This window comes from Musa acuminata, chromosome BXJ2-6 (genome assembly GCF_036884655.1).
Source record: "Musa acuminata AAA Group cultivar baxijiao chromosome BXJ2-6, Cavendish_Baxijiao_AAA, whole genome shotgun sequence".
Taxonomy (NCBI): Eukaryota; Viridiplantae; Streptophyta; class Magnoliopsida; order Zingiberales; family Musaceae; genus Musa; species Musa acuminata.
The window spans coordinates 32,794,129-32,810,455 of record NC_088343.1 but is presented as its reverse complement, the minus strand read 5'-3'; the positions used below and the strand labels follow the sequence as shown (position 1 = coordinate 32,810,455).

Sequence of the window (16,327 nt, the reverse complement as noted above, 5' to 3'; positions counted from 1 at the left end):
TCACGTAGTGCCGGAGATACTGCTCTAAGAGCGAATTTATTCTTTCAGTCTGACCATCCGTCTGGGGGTGGAGGCTTGTAGAGAAGTATAACTTTGACCCCAACAATTTGAATAGCTCGGTCCAGAATCATCCCAGGAACCGAGCGTCTCGATCACTAACAATATTGTGTGGGACTCCCCAATACTTCACTACACCCTTCATCATCAGTCTGGCCGCCTCTTCAGCTGAACAGTGTAGGGGAGCAGCAATGAAAGTTGCATACTTTGAAAACCGATCGACCACCACAAGTATCGATCCAAGTCCCCCTACAGGCGGCAAGCTTGATATGAAGTCTAAGGAAATGCTCTCCCATGGCCTTTCTGGTACAGGCAATGGCTCCAAAAGTCCCACCGGCTTCCGTTGCTCCACCTTGTCTTGCTGGCAAGTAAGGCATGTTCGAACATACTCCTCCACATTAATCCCCATCTTTGGCCAGTAGAAGGCCCTCTCCACGAGAGCCAATGTTCTGTGAATGCCGGGATGTCCAGCCCAAAGGGAATCGTGACACTCTTTTAAGAGTTCACGCCTTAAATTGTCCACTCGGGGAACATAAACTCTATTCCCTTTTGTGTAAACAAGTCCCTCCTGGACCCAAAATCGTCGTGCCTTGCCTTCTTTGATGAGCTGCATCAGGATAACTGCCTGGGGATCACTATACAGTCCATCTCTGATTCGAGCAAGGAAGTTGGAGTGTAACTGACTTGTTTGGCCTCTGCCCTCCAGTTGTGCAGCATTCACGCTCTCCACCTTCCGACTCAGCGCATCGGCCACGACATTCGCCTTCCCGGGCTTGTATTCCATTGCCATATCAAATTCAGCCAGGAAGTCCTGCCACCGTGCTTGCTTTGGGGAAAGCTTCTTCTGAGTTTGGAAATAACTCAGGGCGATGTTGTCTGTCCTCAGCACAAATCGCGACCCGAGGAGGTAGTGTCGCCAAACTCGTAGGCAGTGGATCACCGCTGTCATCTCCTTCTCATGCACTGGATACCGCCTCTCGGTCTCGTTGAGTTTGCGGCTCTCGTAGGCCACCGGATGACCTTCTTGCATGAGTACTCCACCAATAGCAAAGTCCGAAGCATCGGTATGGACTTCGAAGGGCTCTCCATAGTTTGGCAATTTGAGCACTGGTTCTTCCAGAACAACAGCCTTCAGATCTTGGAATGCTATCTCGCATCTGTCCGACCACTTCCAAGGCTGCTCCTTCTTCAGCAACTCCGTCAGTGGGGTTGCCCGCTTCGAATATCCCGCGATGAAGCGTCGATAGTAGTTGACGAAACCAAGGAAGGATCTCAACTCTGGCACCTTCTTTGGAGTTCGCCATTCCGCAACTGCTTGCACCTTCGACTTATCCATCCGAATAGAGCCATCACCGATTCGATGCCCCAAGAATAGGATCTCAGTCTGAGCAAAGTAGCATTTCTCCCTTTTTACGAACAACGTGTTCTCCCTGAGAACCTTGAAAATCGTCCGAAGGTGCTTGACGTGCTCCTCGAGCGTTTGGCTGTAGACGACGATATCGTCCAAGTAGACGACCACGAACTTATCCAAATACTCCTTGAATAGCTGGTTCATGAGAGTACAGAATGTGGCCGGAGCGTTGGTTAAGCTGAAAGGCATCACCAAGAACTCAAACGCTCCATATCTGGTCACACAAGTAGTCTTTGCTTCGTCGCCTTCAGCGATGCGCACCTGCCAATACCCCGACCGGAGGTCGAGTTTTGAGAAATACTTCGCCTTGCCCAATTGATCGAACAAGTCCGCAATGAGCGGGATGGGATACTTGTTCTTCACTGTTACTTTGTTGAGGGCTCGGTAGTCGACGCATAATCGGAGGCTCCCATCTTGTTTCTTCTGAAAGAGAACTGGAGCTCCGAAAGGTGCTTTTGAGTTGCGGATGAGACCACCGCTTAGCAGTTCACCTAACTGCTTCCTGAGTTCTGCCAACTCTGGCGGGGGCATGCGGTAGGGTGGTCTCGCTGGAGGCTTCACTCCTGGCTCCAGCTCGATACTGTGATCCACGCCTCTGCGTGGTGGAAGAGTCTTCGGCAACTCGGGTGGCATAACATCTTTGAACTCCTTTAGGACGTTCGCCACCACAGCAGGTTCTTGAATGGCTTCTTCGTTGAGTGGCTCTAGTTTCATAGCAGCCACGAATGTCAGTTCGCCCTTTCGCACCCCTTTCTTCAATTGTAATGCCGAAATATGTTGGGGCTCCTTGGTTCCTCTCCGAGAGACGGGAACCACGCAGGGGTCATCTCCTCCCATCATACATAGGGAGTTTAAGAACGGCATCGGCACCAACTTCGCTGCATGCATAAACTCCATTCCAAGAATCACTTGGAAGTCGTCCAGTGGCACGGCCATCATGTTGGTGTTACCGCTCCAAGTCCCGATTTTGATAGGAACACCCTTCGCCAACCCGGAGATTCGCCTGGCCTCCGAGTTCACCGCCTTCATTCGGTTTGGGCTCTTCTCCAATGTCAACCCAAGTCGCTGTGCTTCGCGATCGGCTATGAAGTTGTGGGTAGCGCCCGTATCTACCATTGCACGGGTCGTTTGGCCATTTAGCTTAATGTCCACATACATTAGCTCGCTGCTTCCTGCTTTTTGTGCCTTCGTCTTCATGTTCTCCCCCACTTGACCCCGCATAGCGTTCAACAGACGCATTGCTCCCATTCGGGGTCCTTGCGACTCCTCATCGTCGCTGCTGGATTCTGAACTGCTCGAACTAAGAGCAACAGCTTTGCCCTTGTCCGATCGGGGAGGGTGGATGGAAGCTGTCAAAGCGTTGAGTGCCTGCTTCTGTGGGCACTCCCTTACCATGTGCGGTCCTCCGCACAAGAAGCATCCTCCAGGTTTTGAGGCTTGCCTTTTGGGTTCGGCCCTTTGTGGGAGCTCTTCTTCTTCTGTTCGCCCCCGAGCTCCTTCCCTCGAGAATGTTTTGGAGGGCGATTGCTTGAAGATTGTTTCCTTCTCGCTGGGTCTTCAGAGGAAACGAAGTCGGTGAGCCTTTCTGCAGCTGCAATTGCCCCGACCATGTCGGTAACATTCCTTCGATTCAGCTCCTGCTGAGCCCATGGTTTCAAACCATCAAGGAAGCTGAACAACTTGTCCTTCTCGGACATGTCCTGTATGTCCAGCATCAGTGCAAAAAACTGCTTTACATAGTCTCGGATGGTGGTACTTTGGCGGAGTTGTCTCAACTTCCTTCTTGCGACGAACTCTGTGTTCTCCGGTAGGAACTGAGTTCTCAACTCCCGCTTCAAGTCTTCCCATGTGTCGACTCGACACCGACCTTGTTGGATCTCCTCCCAACGAGTTCGCCACCAAAGTTTCGCATCTCCATTCAGATACATTGTTGCTATGGAAACTTTGGTATCTTCAGAATCGGGCCTCGTAGCTCGGAAGTATTGCTCCATGTCAAACAGAAAGTTCTCGAGCTCCTTGGCATCTCTGGCCCCTCCGTATCCATGGGGCTCAGGTGCCCTCAAATTTTGTGGCGGTGCAACGTGGGTGTTGCCTCCTCCCGCATTTAGCGTTCTTGTAAGCATAGCCACCTTTGCCGTGAGTTCCGCCACAACATCCTGTAAGTGTTGCACGGAGTCTTTGGTGTCATCAGACAGTCGATCGACTAGGGCCTCGACCTTGTCGATCCTAGACTCCGCTTCCTCTTGCGAGCTCTCTACCCCAACAAGTCTTTGTTGGCCATGGTAGAGCTCCTCCATGCTCGCTTCCAGAACATCCAGGCGGGTTTCCGCCGTCGTGAGTCTCTCCTTATGACTCTTTTTCCCAGTTAGCGCACCAGATTGCGCTTCCTCCGCTCGCGGAGAGTTGCCAACTTCTCGCTCATCCTGTTCGCTGCCGCGATCCTCGTGAGCGGCTCCAACAGCATGAGAGCGAGTGTGCACATGCAGCCCACCTGCGGCTGCTTGGGGCAAGGGTCCGGCTTGCCCCGTCTTGCTTGATTCGCCACGATGCTTTGCCATGGCGAAGTTGCGAAGTTCGTTCGCTGTTCGATCGAAGAGCTTGCCCGCTCTGATACCACAATGTCACGACCTTAGCTGGAATTGCCTAAGGCGTGCGGCACCCTTGCGGCCAAAGACGCGAACTTAGCTTGCGTTGCCTAAGTCGCGAGTCACTCTTGCGACAAAGACGCGAACTTAGCTTGCGTTGCCTAAGTCGCGCTTCGCCCTTGCGATCTTGCTCCGCAAGGATCAGCCCACTTTGTAACCTCTCGCAGGTCCCGAAGGACCTGTAAAAGAGAAAGAGAGTTAGATCGAAAGAACGAGCAACGGACAAGTCCCGAAGTCTCGCGAAAAGGAAAGCTTTACAAGCAATTCGTCGAACACCTTGTATGCACAAGAGAAAAGAGGGAGAGGGGGAAAAACAAGGCTTTCAAGGATGAACGAACAGCTGCAAGCCCACAAACAGCCGCTCACCTGGTCCCGGACGCAACACCAAGTTCCCGTAAAGGTCACGTGCGAACTTGCGAAAGAGTGTTCAACGCCCGGTATATAACCGAAGCCCCATCCAGCCATGTGCCACCCGGGGGGTTCCTGGGGTCTGAGCTGGCTGACATTTTGGTGAGCAGAGGCAGCACGCCGCTCACCTCCCGCGGCACGCGAAAACGGAGCTGTTTTGGGCTGTTTTGGGGCTGTTTTGCTCGGTTCGGTGAACGGTCGCTTTGCAACGCTGCAGCTTGTTCGAACTTACATATTTACAAGCAAAATGACCCAAAACCATAAGAAAACATGCTGTCAAGCAGCTGTACATGCGGGTGTGAGCGACGAACGGTTCGTTGAACGGAGTTGTTGCGGGTGCGCGACGACCGTTCGTGACAGTCTGTTGTCATTTTTTATTTGTTTGAATACTGCACTCCACATGGGTCAGGTGTATACGACCTGTATGGGAAGTCCATTTCCACTAATATCATTAAACCAATATGTAGCACTTAAACCAACTGGTATAGACTGACATGCTAATCCGTGAGTGTAATAATCTCCCTGAGATTTTGTTTTTGGAAGCAGATCAGAACTGATCATTGTGCTGGTCTTTCTAGAGATTTTAGCATTATAGATTTTTACATAATGCTGTGAATTTTGTTGTGAGATCATATATGTCATTTTCTTGTTGATGAACCTCTTTTCTTCTCTCCATGAGTATACTACAACATGAAGAACTATGTGGAAGTATTTGTTATATGCTTCTCTTAACTTTTTAGATAACATATTTTGCAACTATCTTATTACATTATTTTAAAATATGTTCTGCAGAATGCTTGTAAAAATAGATGGTTTCTGTCTCCAGATGTTAATGAACTACTCAGCATGGCAAATGAGGTTCAAAGATATTTGACATAAAATTATTGTATATCATACTGTAGGTTTTTACCTAGCCTTAAGTGCAGTCTTTCTAATTTCAGAATTTTTGGTACATAGCTATGTAGCAGCTTTTGTATGTCAGTGAGTGATACAATTGTGGGCAATGCTCAAGATACTATTTCTAAGATTATGCCCAGGTATGCATATATATTATAATTTTAACATTATGAAAAGTGTTTTATGCCCTTTTTCTGTAGACATAGCTATTTGTGATAATTTTTGTTGCTTGCATTTATTACTTGTCATAGATATTTTATTTTGTTAGGTTTTCGTGCACAACCTTATTTATGAATCTCTTACCCCTGTTCCATCCATCTGCAGGTTTTATCCCCAGTTGCAATTTTGTCGTTTAGTTGTTTCTTTTGAAGCAAAGGTCTGGTAACGTATTTCTTTTTTAGTACTGGAATGATGTTTATGATCGAACATCATTATGAATTTAAAGTCCTGTATGTTACTTTTTTGTGTCTACTTTTTTGTCTTGTTATCGATTGCAATGTTTGTTACCACTTAAGAGTGGGTGGTATCTTCTGCTGTATGTGGGATATGTACCATTGCATATTACTTGTGCTTTTTTTGGGCTGAAATGGGTCCTATACTACAACCAGAATATAGATTGGATGGGTTCAATACATGTTGGTAATAGCCTGTACATGCTGGTACACATTTATTCCTTATTTTGGTCTAGCCAATTCCAGATCTAGTCTGTCCCGTAAGTGGGACTTATGACTTCATTCACATATACCATCAAGTCTATCGAAGTGGCATGACGTAGTATCAGTAATATTGTTGGCAACTACAACATCAAGATTTGTGACAATAGATTTCTTGGCCCTGTCCCACTAACATTTGATGTGGTTTTATCTTAATAGGGTGATATTGCTTTGAGTACAATTATTGTGTTGTTGATCTATTAGATAAACATCTCAAGTTATAATGTATTGTGGTTGTTCACTTGATTATTGGTTGTTATGTTTTATCTAGATATTATGCTAACGATATATTATTATGGTTCTAGATGTCATCATGATAAGTGTCATAGATGATACTCTTTTAATAAAATATCATGTTCAAAAATCAAAAAATAATTCTTATATTGGTCTAGCACCCTTGCTTAAACCATATGCCACAGCATGTGTACCAACACGGTGTGGTATGATATTTGCTGTTATCAGGAGTTGTGAATCTCTCCATCTTTCAGAAAATCCTATGATTTTTCTTAATACGCATATATACATATTCTACCATTTTGGGGATTCTAGATGGTCTGATCCTTTTTTTTAAAGAAGTAAAACAGCTATGGTGGTATTAGAGATATCCAAGGTTAATGCACTGAGTAATAAGCCATCATGTTAAATTGATTGAAGCCAGGAGTGACAGACATGAAAGAAAATAAATTGATGAGATGTGTATTAGATTATTTAAACTAGATATAGCATCAAAATAGTTAAGAACTTGGAGCATTTCTAAACCATGCTTCCGAACATTATAGTGTTCCAACTTATTAAACAAAAGGAGGATGGTTTACCTTCATATGCTAGAGGCAATCAATCTGTACCTTGAACCCTAGTCAATAGCACAAAGGCAGAGTGTTTCAGTATTAATTGCACAAGTGCATGATGCCTTTTAACTGGTTAAAAAGTTCAGATTCTAAATCAATAATATTCTGGAATATGTTATAAATATGCATTTGCAAGGTGAAACTTTCGCTTCTCTGCTTTTATTTATTTATTCCTTATTTTCTCTCATTCTTTGCTTATATATTTGGGTTGTATGTCTTCATATGTTTCAATTCTTAGTTTTCTAATTTGCTATATAATGAGATAAATTGATTGACTCAAAAAGAAAGATGGCTCTGTGCATTCTGCCATTGTTGGGTCTGGAGAGGATTGACCTTGCAGTCTAATTAAAAAGCCCTGACTAATTATATATCTTGGCATCCTTTACCTATTCTACAACAAAATAATGCATTTTTTAAGATTTTAACTTGATATATATAGCTAAATGTTCCATATTTGTATATCATCTAAATTTGAATTTTCTATGTGATGCTGGCATGCTAATTCATTTATTTTATTTCTTGCAGCCTGGTTATGATATTCTAATGGCTGATTTCCATATACCAAGGAACACACATTTAGATGAGAGGATTGTAAGCAATTTCTTTAATTAAATTACTCTAGCATCTCAAGGGTCAAATTGTGTTTACTAGCAGTAATTTCACATTAATTTTGGAAAAATTAGTGAAAGACTAAATTGACAGATCCTCACAACATATAGTTTGTCAGGCTCACTTGTATTTATTTGTCCTTTTAGTTGGTATATGAGATCAATATATCAATTTTTCTTGCCCATGCTTGACTTTGTTCTAGTTCAATTTTATATGACATTACAATTCTTTGACTTAGTTATCTTTTATAATTTTTGGCTTCATTTTGTTTTGAGATATATATATATATATATATATATATATATATATATATATATGATTTTGGGTTGCATTAATTTCTAATTTGAGTGGTTTCATCCACTGCGTTCTCATTTGATGTTTGTTGTTTTTTCACATAGCAAGGTAACTATAACATTTGCAGCAACTATGATGTTCTTCACATGACTGACACTGGAATGTATTAGGTCATCTTTGTTGTTTGGATTAGCTTTCCACCTTTATCCACCTCTATAGATAGTAGCTGCAGTCAAAGCAATGTTCCAAACTTGCCTATCAACATGTGCCAACTTGCTGTGCCATGTTGACTTTCAACATAGCTGATGTGTGAGAAAAAAAAAAAACATAGCTGATGTGTCACTATAACAGGAAAATATCTTATAACCTAATTCAGAGCAAAAAAAAGAAAAAGAAGTCCAGTGTACATTGCTATTTGTTCTGGTGCCTTTTCTCACCCCTTCCAAGACAGTGACTGAGGAGGCGAGCAACAGCATTCGTCTCCAGAGGCAATATAGGACAATCTTCATGCTTTAGGCTACAGTGTGTTAGGAGCTCAATATCAGTGTAGGTTGATACAAGATTGAAAACAATTGTGGGAATTGATTGTGAGATTTAGAACTGGATTTCTTTGGATTAGCCTTTTTGATAAATATAGATTATGAAATGGTGTTTTTACCCTTTGACTAAAAATCATTCAGGATGTCGGAAATTAGTCATGATCAAACATAAATATGCCAACATTGAGGTCAGTTAAAAATATGTCTTGTTAGTTGGGTCGGTTGAGAAGTAGGCAAAACTGGCCTGGCTTGATGATAATTGGCCATGTTGTTTGGGTGGATCAGCATCAGCAAATTCCAATTAGGATCACCTGATTCTGGCTTATATGATGATCTCTTACTAGATCTATGGTTTTGAGACTGGTCTTGACAATTCTTGGTTGAGATCAGACACAATTTGGTTTACCTGATGACCTTTGTCTTTTGACTCCAGATATAAGATATGTGGTCCATTCTAGAATTTCAAGAATTTACTCTCTTTTAATTCTTATCATTGTATTTTCAGCATCAACGTCCTACTAAATAATGAAGAATCCAAAATTTGCTGCTTATATGTTTAACTGCAAAAGATAGTTTTTTTTTTGCATGGTTCAGAATAGGGATATTTGCTAGTCCAACAGCCAGTCAGGATGTAGGTAGGGTGATTTTGCTTGGTTTAATCTGAAATTGACTGTTCCACCCAGTAAACATCATATGGGGTGTTAAGCAGATTGGTGCTAAACTATACTGGACAGTAATCTTACCATCTAATACCAATGTCATTTTCTTTAATTTTTTACCCTCCTATACCAGCATTTCTTTTTGTTTTATAGCTACTATAGTTGTCTTGTTTTCTTTTCTTTTCTATCAGCCTCACTCTCCTCCTTCCTGTTAAATCTCCTCTTCCACCACCACCACCTCCTCCTCCCCCTATCCTTCTGTCTCCCTCTTTCTTGTTGATTTAGGTGGTCCAATATATACCATGTCTGTACACTGTGGCATTGTCATATTACATTGTTTTGGCTGCCGACCATCAATGGCACTTATGAATTTCCTGTAATATATATCAATAATATACAAATTATTAGAAATCTGAACTATATAAAGTTGCTAAAATGAAGTTTGAAAGGGGCTGTTGGAGTCACACAGTGCATGTAATGATTTTGAAAAGAGACATAAGTGGGGGCTGGTTTGCATATAGTGAAAAATCATGTAAGTTGATTTAAGCAATGAACTGAGAATTATGGATTTTTTGTGGGAATTTAGATCTCTATTTGCTTCAAACAACTTAGAGTTATGTAAATATGATACAACATATAGAGTTAGTTTTTTCCTAGTTTTTGGTTTTGCACTACATACAGAGAGTTAGTTTTTACCTACTAATTATTAAGGTTCGCAATACCGTACCGTATCGGTGGTGTTTTGACCTGGGCTCGGTACCGGTACGGTACGGTGTACTGAGCGGTATACTCAGGTATGTCGAGTACTGTAGCTCTGCTACAGTGCTACAGTGCACTCGGACCGGTAACAGGCGGTCCGCGTACTGGCAACCTGTCGGACCGGTACGTACTGTCCATACCGGGCGGTACAGTTTGGTACTGCAGACCATTTATGATACTACATATAGATCTTTATATTTCCAGCTTTGCACATAGTTCCTAGGAGATTGAATGACAGGATCATTTGATCCCGATGATTTTTTGGGAACCAAATAGCCGAACCTATGAAATCTCTATTACATTAAGGGATTTCCTATAAAATCTCAAAACAAAACACAACAGAAAGATGAGAAAAGAAAGAAAACATAGTATCAATGCATCTTTTGAGCTAAGCTGTGTTAGCATGTGTGGATGTATGCCATATGCCACCTCTTGCATCAGTGTTTCTCTTGAGATACTTGGAACTGTTTTGTTATATCATAGCTATTATATTTAATACATAAAATATTTAACATACAAATAATTTTAGTTATATATAACAGCTTTGAGGAGCTGAATATTGATGTGCGGATATGCATTCATTAATTACATATAGTATAACTAATGTTGGTACGAAAAATAAAATATTGCTTCTTAATAGGTTTTGCTCTATTGACAGGATAAGTAATTAATTTCCTGTCTCACTTGTATTGAGCTTGATATGGTAGTTCATAGTTTGTGGTTATGCATGAATAATTCTTGTTCTTAGTTATAACTACCTTGCAATCTGAGTTATATACAGCAAGGATATGATATGCTTCTCCTGTAGTGTCTGCTTGTTGCTCAAATGGATAATTTAGAGACATCATCATGTATCATAAGCCCACAACATGTGAGGTATATCTCTTTGCAACTCGCCCATTCTGGTTCTGTGAAATGAAATTGAGGTTTCTCACATTATATTGCAGCTTTTTGGTAAATGGGAAGGGTGTTGAAAGGAGGACAAATGTTTCAATGGTTTGTAGGACTTGATGACTTGATACAACTGCATGCCACCTTTTATCTTTGTAGTCATGTCATTGATAAACAATAAGAAACTCCCATCATATCTTCTATGTTTTTGTTTATTAACAGGAGACAGGACCTCAATTTCCAACTGATATTACTAAAATGCTTAAATATGGCACAAATATTATACAGGCTATTGGATATTTCAGTGGTATGCTGATTCTTCTTTTGCTTGCCATGGATGGTACTTGCATCCTGGTATATACTTTTTACTTGTATTTTCTCCCTATGGATAATGCTTCTAATCTAATTTTTCAACTCAAAATAGGTAATTACATGATTGCCATAGCCTTTATGAGTAAGGTAACTACTCCCTGTTCCACTAGAATGGACGATTATGTTCATCCGGTGATTGAAAAACTTGCTTCAGGTAAGCAAGTGTAGTCCTTGTTTCTTTGTTGTGATTTGCTGTGGCATCTTTAAGTTTGTAAATGACTATCCTATGTGGTTGATATTGTTACTATGACATGGTTTTCCTTTATTTTGTCAGGATTTTATGCTCATAAATTGTACTGAGTTCAGAGCCTAAAAAGATTTTAAGGATTGTTTAGTAATTTTTTTAATTGTTTGCTCAAGTTGCATCAAACACTATCTTAGATTATTCAATGCGGGCAAGCAGATAATCTTCTGTTGATGTTCTTCCTAGTAGCTCAAAAAATGGTACATGGCATTGGCTTTGATGATCCTGAAGGCACCAGCTATATTTGTATCCATACCAGCTAAATTAATCATGAGTCCTGAAGGCACTATTGTTGCATTATGCTAATAGCTTATTCATACTGAGGATATTTCTTATATAATTCTTGGCCATGTGATCTTTTAAGACAGCATTCTGTTATCTCTAAACTAGCCCATTAAACTACTTTTAGAACCTTCATCGTGAGGAGAGATGGTGTGTGACCTCGAAAAAGAAGGTGGGTATATAGGTCAAGCAAAAAGAGGAGGCAGAAAGGACCTCAACTTGTAGTTACTGAAGGTGACTGGGTCAGGAAAACCATTTAAAATGGGTGTGTCTTCTATATAATTGTACCTTTAAGGATTTGAGTACTTGGCATTTTGGCAAGATGTTTCACTGGGAGCATATTTTTTCCTAAGGTGGAATATGAAATGAGTGTTGGGCTTCATTTGGGTCATTAGTGAGCATGAGCATACTGGATATAAGGTCAAATTGTTTCAATGTAAGTCCATTTTTGTCCATTAATAAGTGTGGCATACTTCAAGAATAAAGTGTTTATAACATCAACGTTTGAGTGAGTCTTTTTTAAGTTAAAGGGCCTGTTTAGCTCTTTACATCTTTTGTAGATTCAAGAGGCAAGAAATTTTAAAAGATTGAGCCACCCTCACTCCTCTGGGATTGTAGTTGGCTGCCGCTGCCTCCCTTAGCCTTGTGCCACTACAGAGGACCAGAGGTTGGAAGACGATGCTAGATACAAGTATGTCAGTGTTTGTATATTTTTATCAAGGATTGCAATCTCGCCAGTCCTTGGTCGGACTGGTATGTACTGACCAATACCCAATGTGCCAACACATGGTACACCATTATGTATCAAAGATTCAAAGAAGAAGAGGAAGAAAGAGAAGGGGGAAGAAGAAGAGGAAGAAAGAAAAAGGAAGAAGAGGAGGCAGTGGAGAAAGAGGAAGAAAGATAGGAAAGAGGAAGAGGAAGAAGGAGAGGAGGGGGTGGAAGAGGAGGCAGGGGGAGAGGAGTATACCCGATTAACGACAGCATCACACGGTGGAGGATGACTAGGCACATTGAGGCTCTCACGATTAGGACTGAACCGTAGGCGAGAAGAGGAGAAGACAAGCCAAGCAAAATTATTCATTTGAATTTTTGGTACATACCACCTGTCACAGCAGACAAGCCAAGCAAAATGGCGCAGAACACACCAGTTAGCAGTTGAATTTTTGGTAATTTAAACCATCCATTTCTTAATTGTAAGTATTTATTTGTATGAATTCCATCTAACTTCTTTTGTGTGAATCCCCTAATTTAAACATGTACATTAGTTCTTGTTGGATGCACAAATACTGAAGAATGACTATAACAATATTTTTATATATTAAATTTTATATAAGTTTTTGATCGACTTTTGATCCTAATACTATGACTTAGTGTCAGTTCTCATGAAACTTGAAATCTACTTGACTTAGGTAAGTCATGAAGTTGTTAAGAACCTTACGCTCCCTTGGTCAAGGAAATGTTCTTGTTGAAATTGGATTTAAGTACTGACATTTTAGCGTGAGAAAGGTGAAACACGATTTGGAGGGAAGAATAAGAGGAGAAATAGAAGAGGTCAGATATCAGCTTCTATGCTGTTCCATATTTTGTACCAATAATTTGGAATCAGATACTGGTAGACCTGGAGTCACAAAGCAGCAACTGTGTAACTTGTGCAGTCTCATGATATAGGTCTTGTACACCTCTGTTCTAGGTGCCAGTAAGCATCTGAGATCATACTAAAACATGCTCAGTGCATTCAAACAAATGTTCCACATTATTTTCTTATCATGAAAGTATATTGGTTACTGAAGATTTTATCCAGTTTGGTTTGAAACATTGATTCATATAGTTTAGCTCTGCTCCAGGAAGTAATTCTTAAACACAAAAGTACAAGCATCTCAGAGGTATTTGTCACTTTGCACCAGTATGCATCAAAATTCTGGTGTGCTTGTTTACTTGGCATGTGGTATCATGGGCTTCTCATGTTATGTGATGTTAATCATGTTATATCTCGCGAGTTCTTCATTGGCATGAGCTTGATATTGGAACTTCAATTGTTGTTCCTGACTATGTTGTCACAAATCTGCCTTCTATAAATATTATCGTCTTCCTGTATCTAGAGCATAAATTTACCTAGATAGCAGCTCAATGTATTCCCAAACAACAGTGGTATAAGTGGCATAGGATAAATTTTTATTAACGATGTATGTAAATGGTTATACATTTGAATGCAGTATACTTGGAAGCATGATTTTTAATTTTGATGTGTACTGCTCGGTATGTACCGGTCCGAGAGCCTCTTGGCATGCAGACTATCTGCTATCAGGCAGTACCAAATTTTTGGCTCCATATTGGGCTATACGGGGCTGTATCAAGCTGTAACGGTCGAAATTTCGATCGTTACCGACTTGTTCTGGGCGGTACTGATCGATTTTGACTGTTATCGACTTGTGCCAGGCGGTAACGGTCGATTTCGATCATTACCGACCTTTTAGCTATTTTAGCTAAACTAGCTGAAAACACTAATACATATTGTATTCATGTTTTCAGCTATTTTAGGTGTACTACTCAGTATGCCCTGGCGTACCATCAATATACCTCGACATATACCATACCAAGCAAGGCTCGGTATGTCGGTACGGATCGAAATTGCGAACCTTGCTTGGAAGAACCTAACAAGTAGATGTTAATCCTTCCCAACGATTGTCTGAGTTGAGAACGATCAAAATTTGCCCCTTCAATCATAATTAATGGCCATCTAAAATGACAATACACCACAAACAATGATTTTGATTAACATTTTAAAGGTTTGCTTGTAAATGGACCAAATCTTGACCTGATTTGGTTTGCCCCTTCAATCATAATTATTGACCATCTAAAATGACAATACACCACGAACAATGATTTTGATTAACATTTTAAAGGTTTGCCTGTAAATGGACCAAATCTTGACCGGATTTGGTCTAGAATCTGACCCGATTGGGCTGAATACGGATTAGATTTTTAACAAAGAAAATTTGATTGATAACCTGATTTGACAATCTGTTTCCTTCCAGATCAGACATTTATTAGTTTGTTTTAACTTCTGATAGGTGACCTTTACCTTTGTAGGGTATCTCTTTTCAGTTGGATGTGCATATGAAGCGATCATAATCTCCTTTTGCAAATAAAAATGACCTTTACCATTTGAAAGTTGGGATCCATTACTAAGACGTTTTCTTAATTGTGATACCAGATTCTGACATAATTGAGGGGGCATCAAGAATAACACTCAATTGCCCAATAAGGTAAATTGGAATCTTCTTGGTGACGTACATTTTCTTTTGTTTCAATAATTTTATTTTCATGTTTTGAAGTTTTGGGTGATAAATGTTAAGCTAGTTAATTGGATTGTATGCTTTAATGTAATTTTCTAGCAAGCATCATAATAATGTAAAAGTATTTCATTTGCCATGTCACCACGTGAGCTACTGTTGTATTGTCATTTGTCAAGGAGCTGTCTTGTGCAACTAACAGCTAGGGCTTGTATTTATCAAGTTCAGTTGTCCCATGTTTGACTTGAGTACCAAAAGGTCTTGGGTTGTTATTGTCTGGGATCAGATGCAGGGATTTTCTTCTGCCATTTAACCCTATCCAGCAACCTTTTGAAATCAAGAGAGAGATTGTGTTCTATCTTCTGGCTTAACTTGGTCTTTATGGACTTTGTCATCTCATGACCTCTGGTTTGATTGACTCATCCTCATTGGTGATCCAGAAGAATAACCTTTTGACATGTCAAACCCATCTAATTAATGTCCTATTGGCATATATCAGGATCCTGCATGAAAGAAAACAAAAATTAAGTCTGGCCAATGGGATTTGGGGGTTTGCTCACTGGATATATGAGCACAAGTGAGGCTACTAAGGTAAAACCTTTCTATACCTATAGAGGTTTCTAGCAGACTCTTGTATATTGGTTCTACAATTAGATAATTGGCATGAGGTTGAGAACCGTAGAGAAACTGTCATGTATATATCAGCCTACATGTTGTACACAGAAGTGCGATATATGACACTAACATACAAAGTTGGTGCAGGCTGATGCTAATACATGTTAGTGGGTTGGGTGCTACAGAATGCATGGTAGCTGGTGTGTATGGGCACAATTAGCAATGAATATATGATCCATGGTGCCTTTGATATAGATTACACTCTTGAGCAACCTCATGGTAATTGGGGCTAACATGAATTCTGTATGATAATGGGTGGTTTTAAGCATTTGATACATCATAGATACCATTGCTCTTAATGACATCCTTTTTCATTTGCTTTTCCCTGAGAAGTTGAAAAATGCCCACAATATGCCCGTCTCAACTTTATGCACATCAGGATATTGCTTGTATTGATTTTTATGATAACTTTCATATTTCTCTGGTATATTACATACAGTTTCAAGCGTATCAAAACTCCTGTTAAAGGACATCTCTGCAAACATCATCAGGTCAGATTCTATTTTGCTTGTTAAAGTGATGTAAAAATGTTTTGGAACCCTTTATTTAACTCTGCAAGTACATCTAGTGTTTCGATTATGACAGTTTCATGGAAATTAATTCCTGTAAGCCATCCTGGCGCTGCCCATCTTGTAGCACACCAACTAGCTGTATTGACCTACGTATTGATCAAAAGATGACCGAGGCAAGTAATTTGTATATTCACTAGAAATGGTATCAATTACACA

The 16,327-nt window shown here is 40.6% G+C and overlaps 1 protein-coding gene across 1 annotated transcript; it reads left to right on the top strand.

Annotated features, from left to right (window-relative positions):
- Positions 1-5,211: 5,211 nt before the first annotated feature.
- LOC135613933 (E4 SUMO-protein ligase PIAL2-like) lies at positions 5,212-16,308 on the top strand. The gene is made up of 12 exons (XM_065110933.1): positions 5,212-5,229; positions 5,314-5,379; positions 5,479-5,558; positions 5,743-5,794; positions 7,505-7,570; positions 10,648-10,715; positions 10,787-10,835; positions 10,953-11,037; positions 11,155-11,256; positions 14,846-14,897; positions 16,039-16,090; positions 16,168-16,308. Exons 1-12 carry the CDS (start codon positions 5,212-5,214, stop codon positions 16,306-16,308), a joined length of 831 nt encoding a protein of 276 aa, XP_064967005.1.
- Positions 16,309-16,327: the final 19 nt, after the last annotated feature.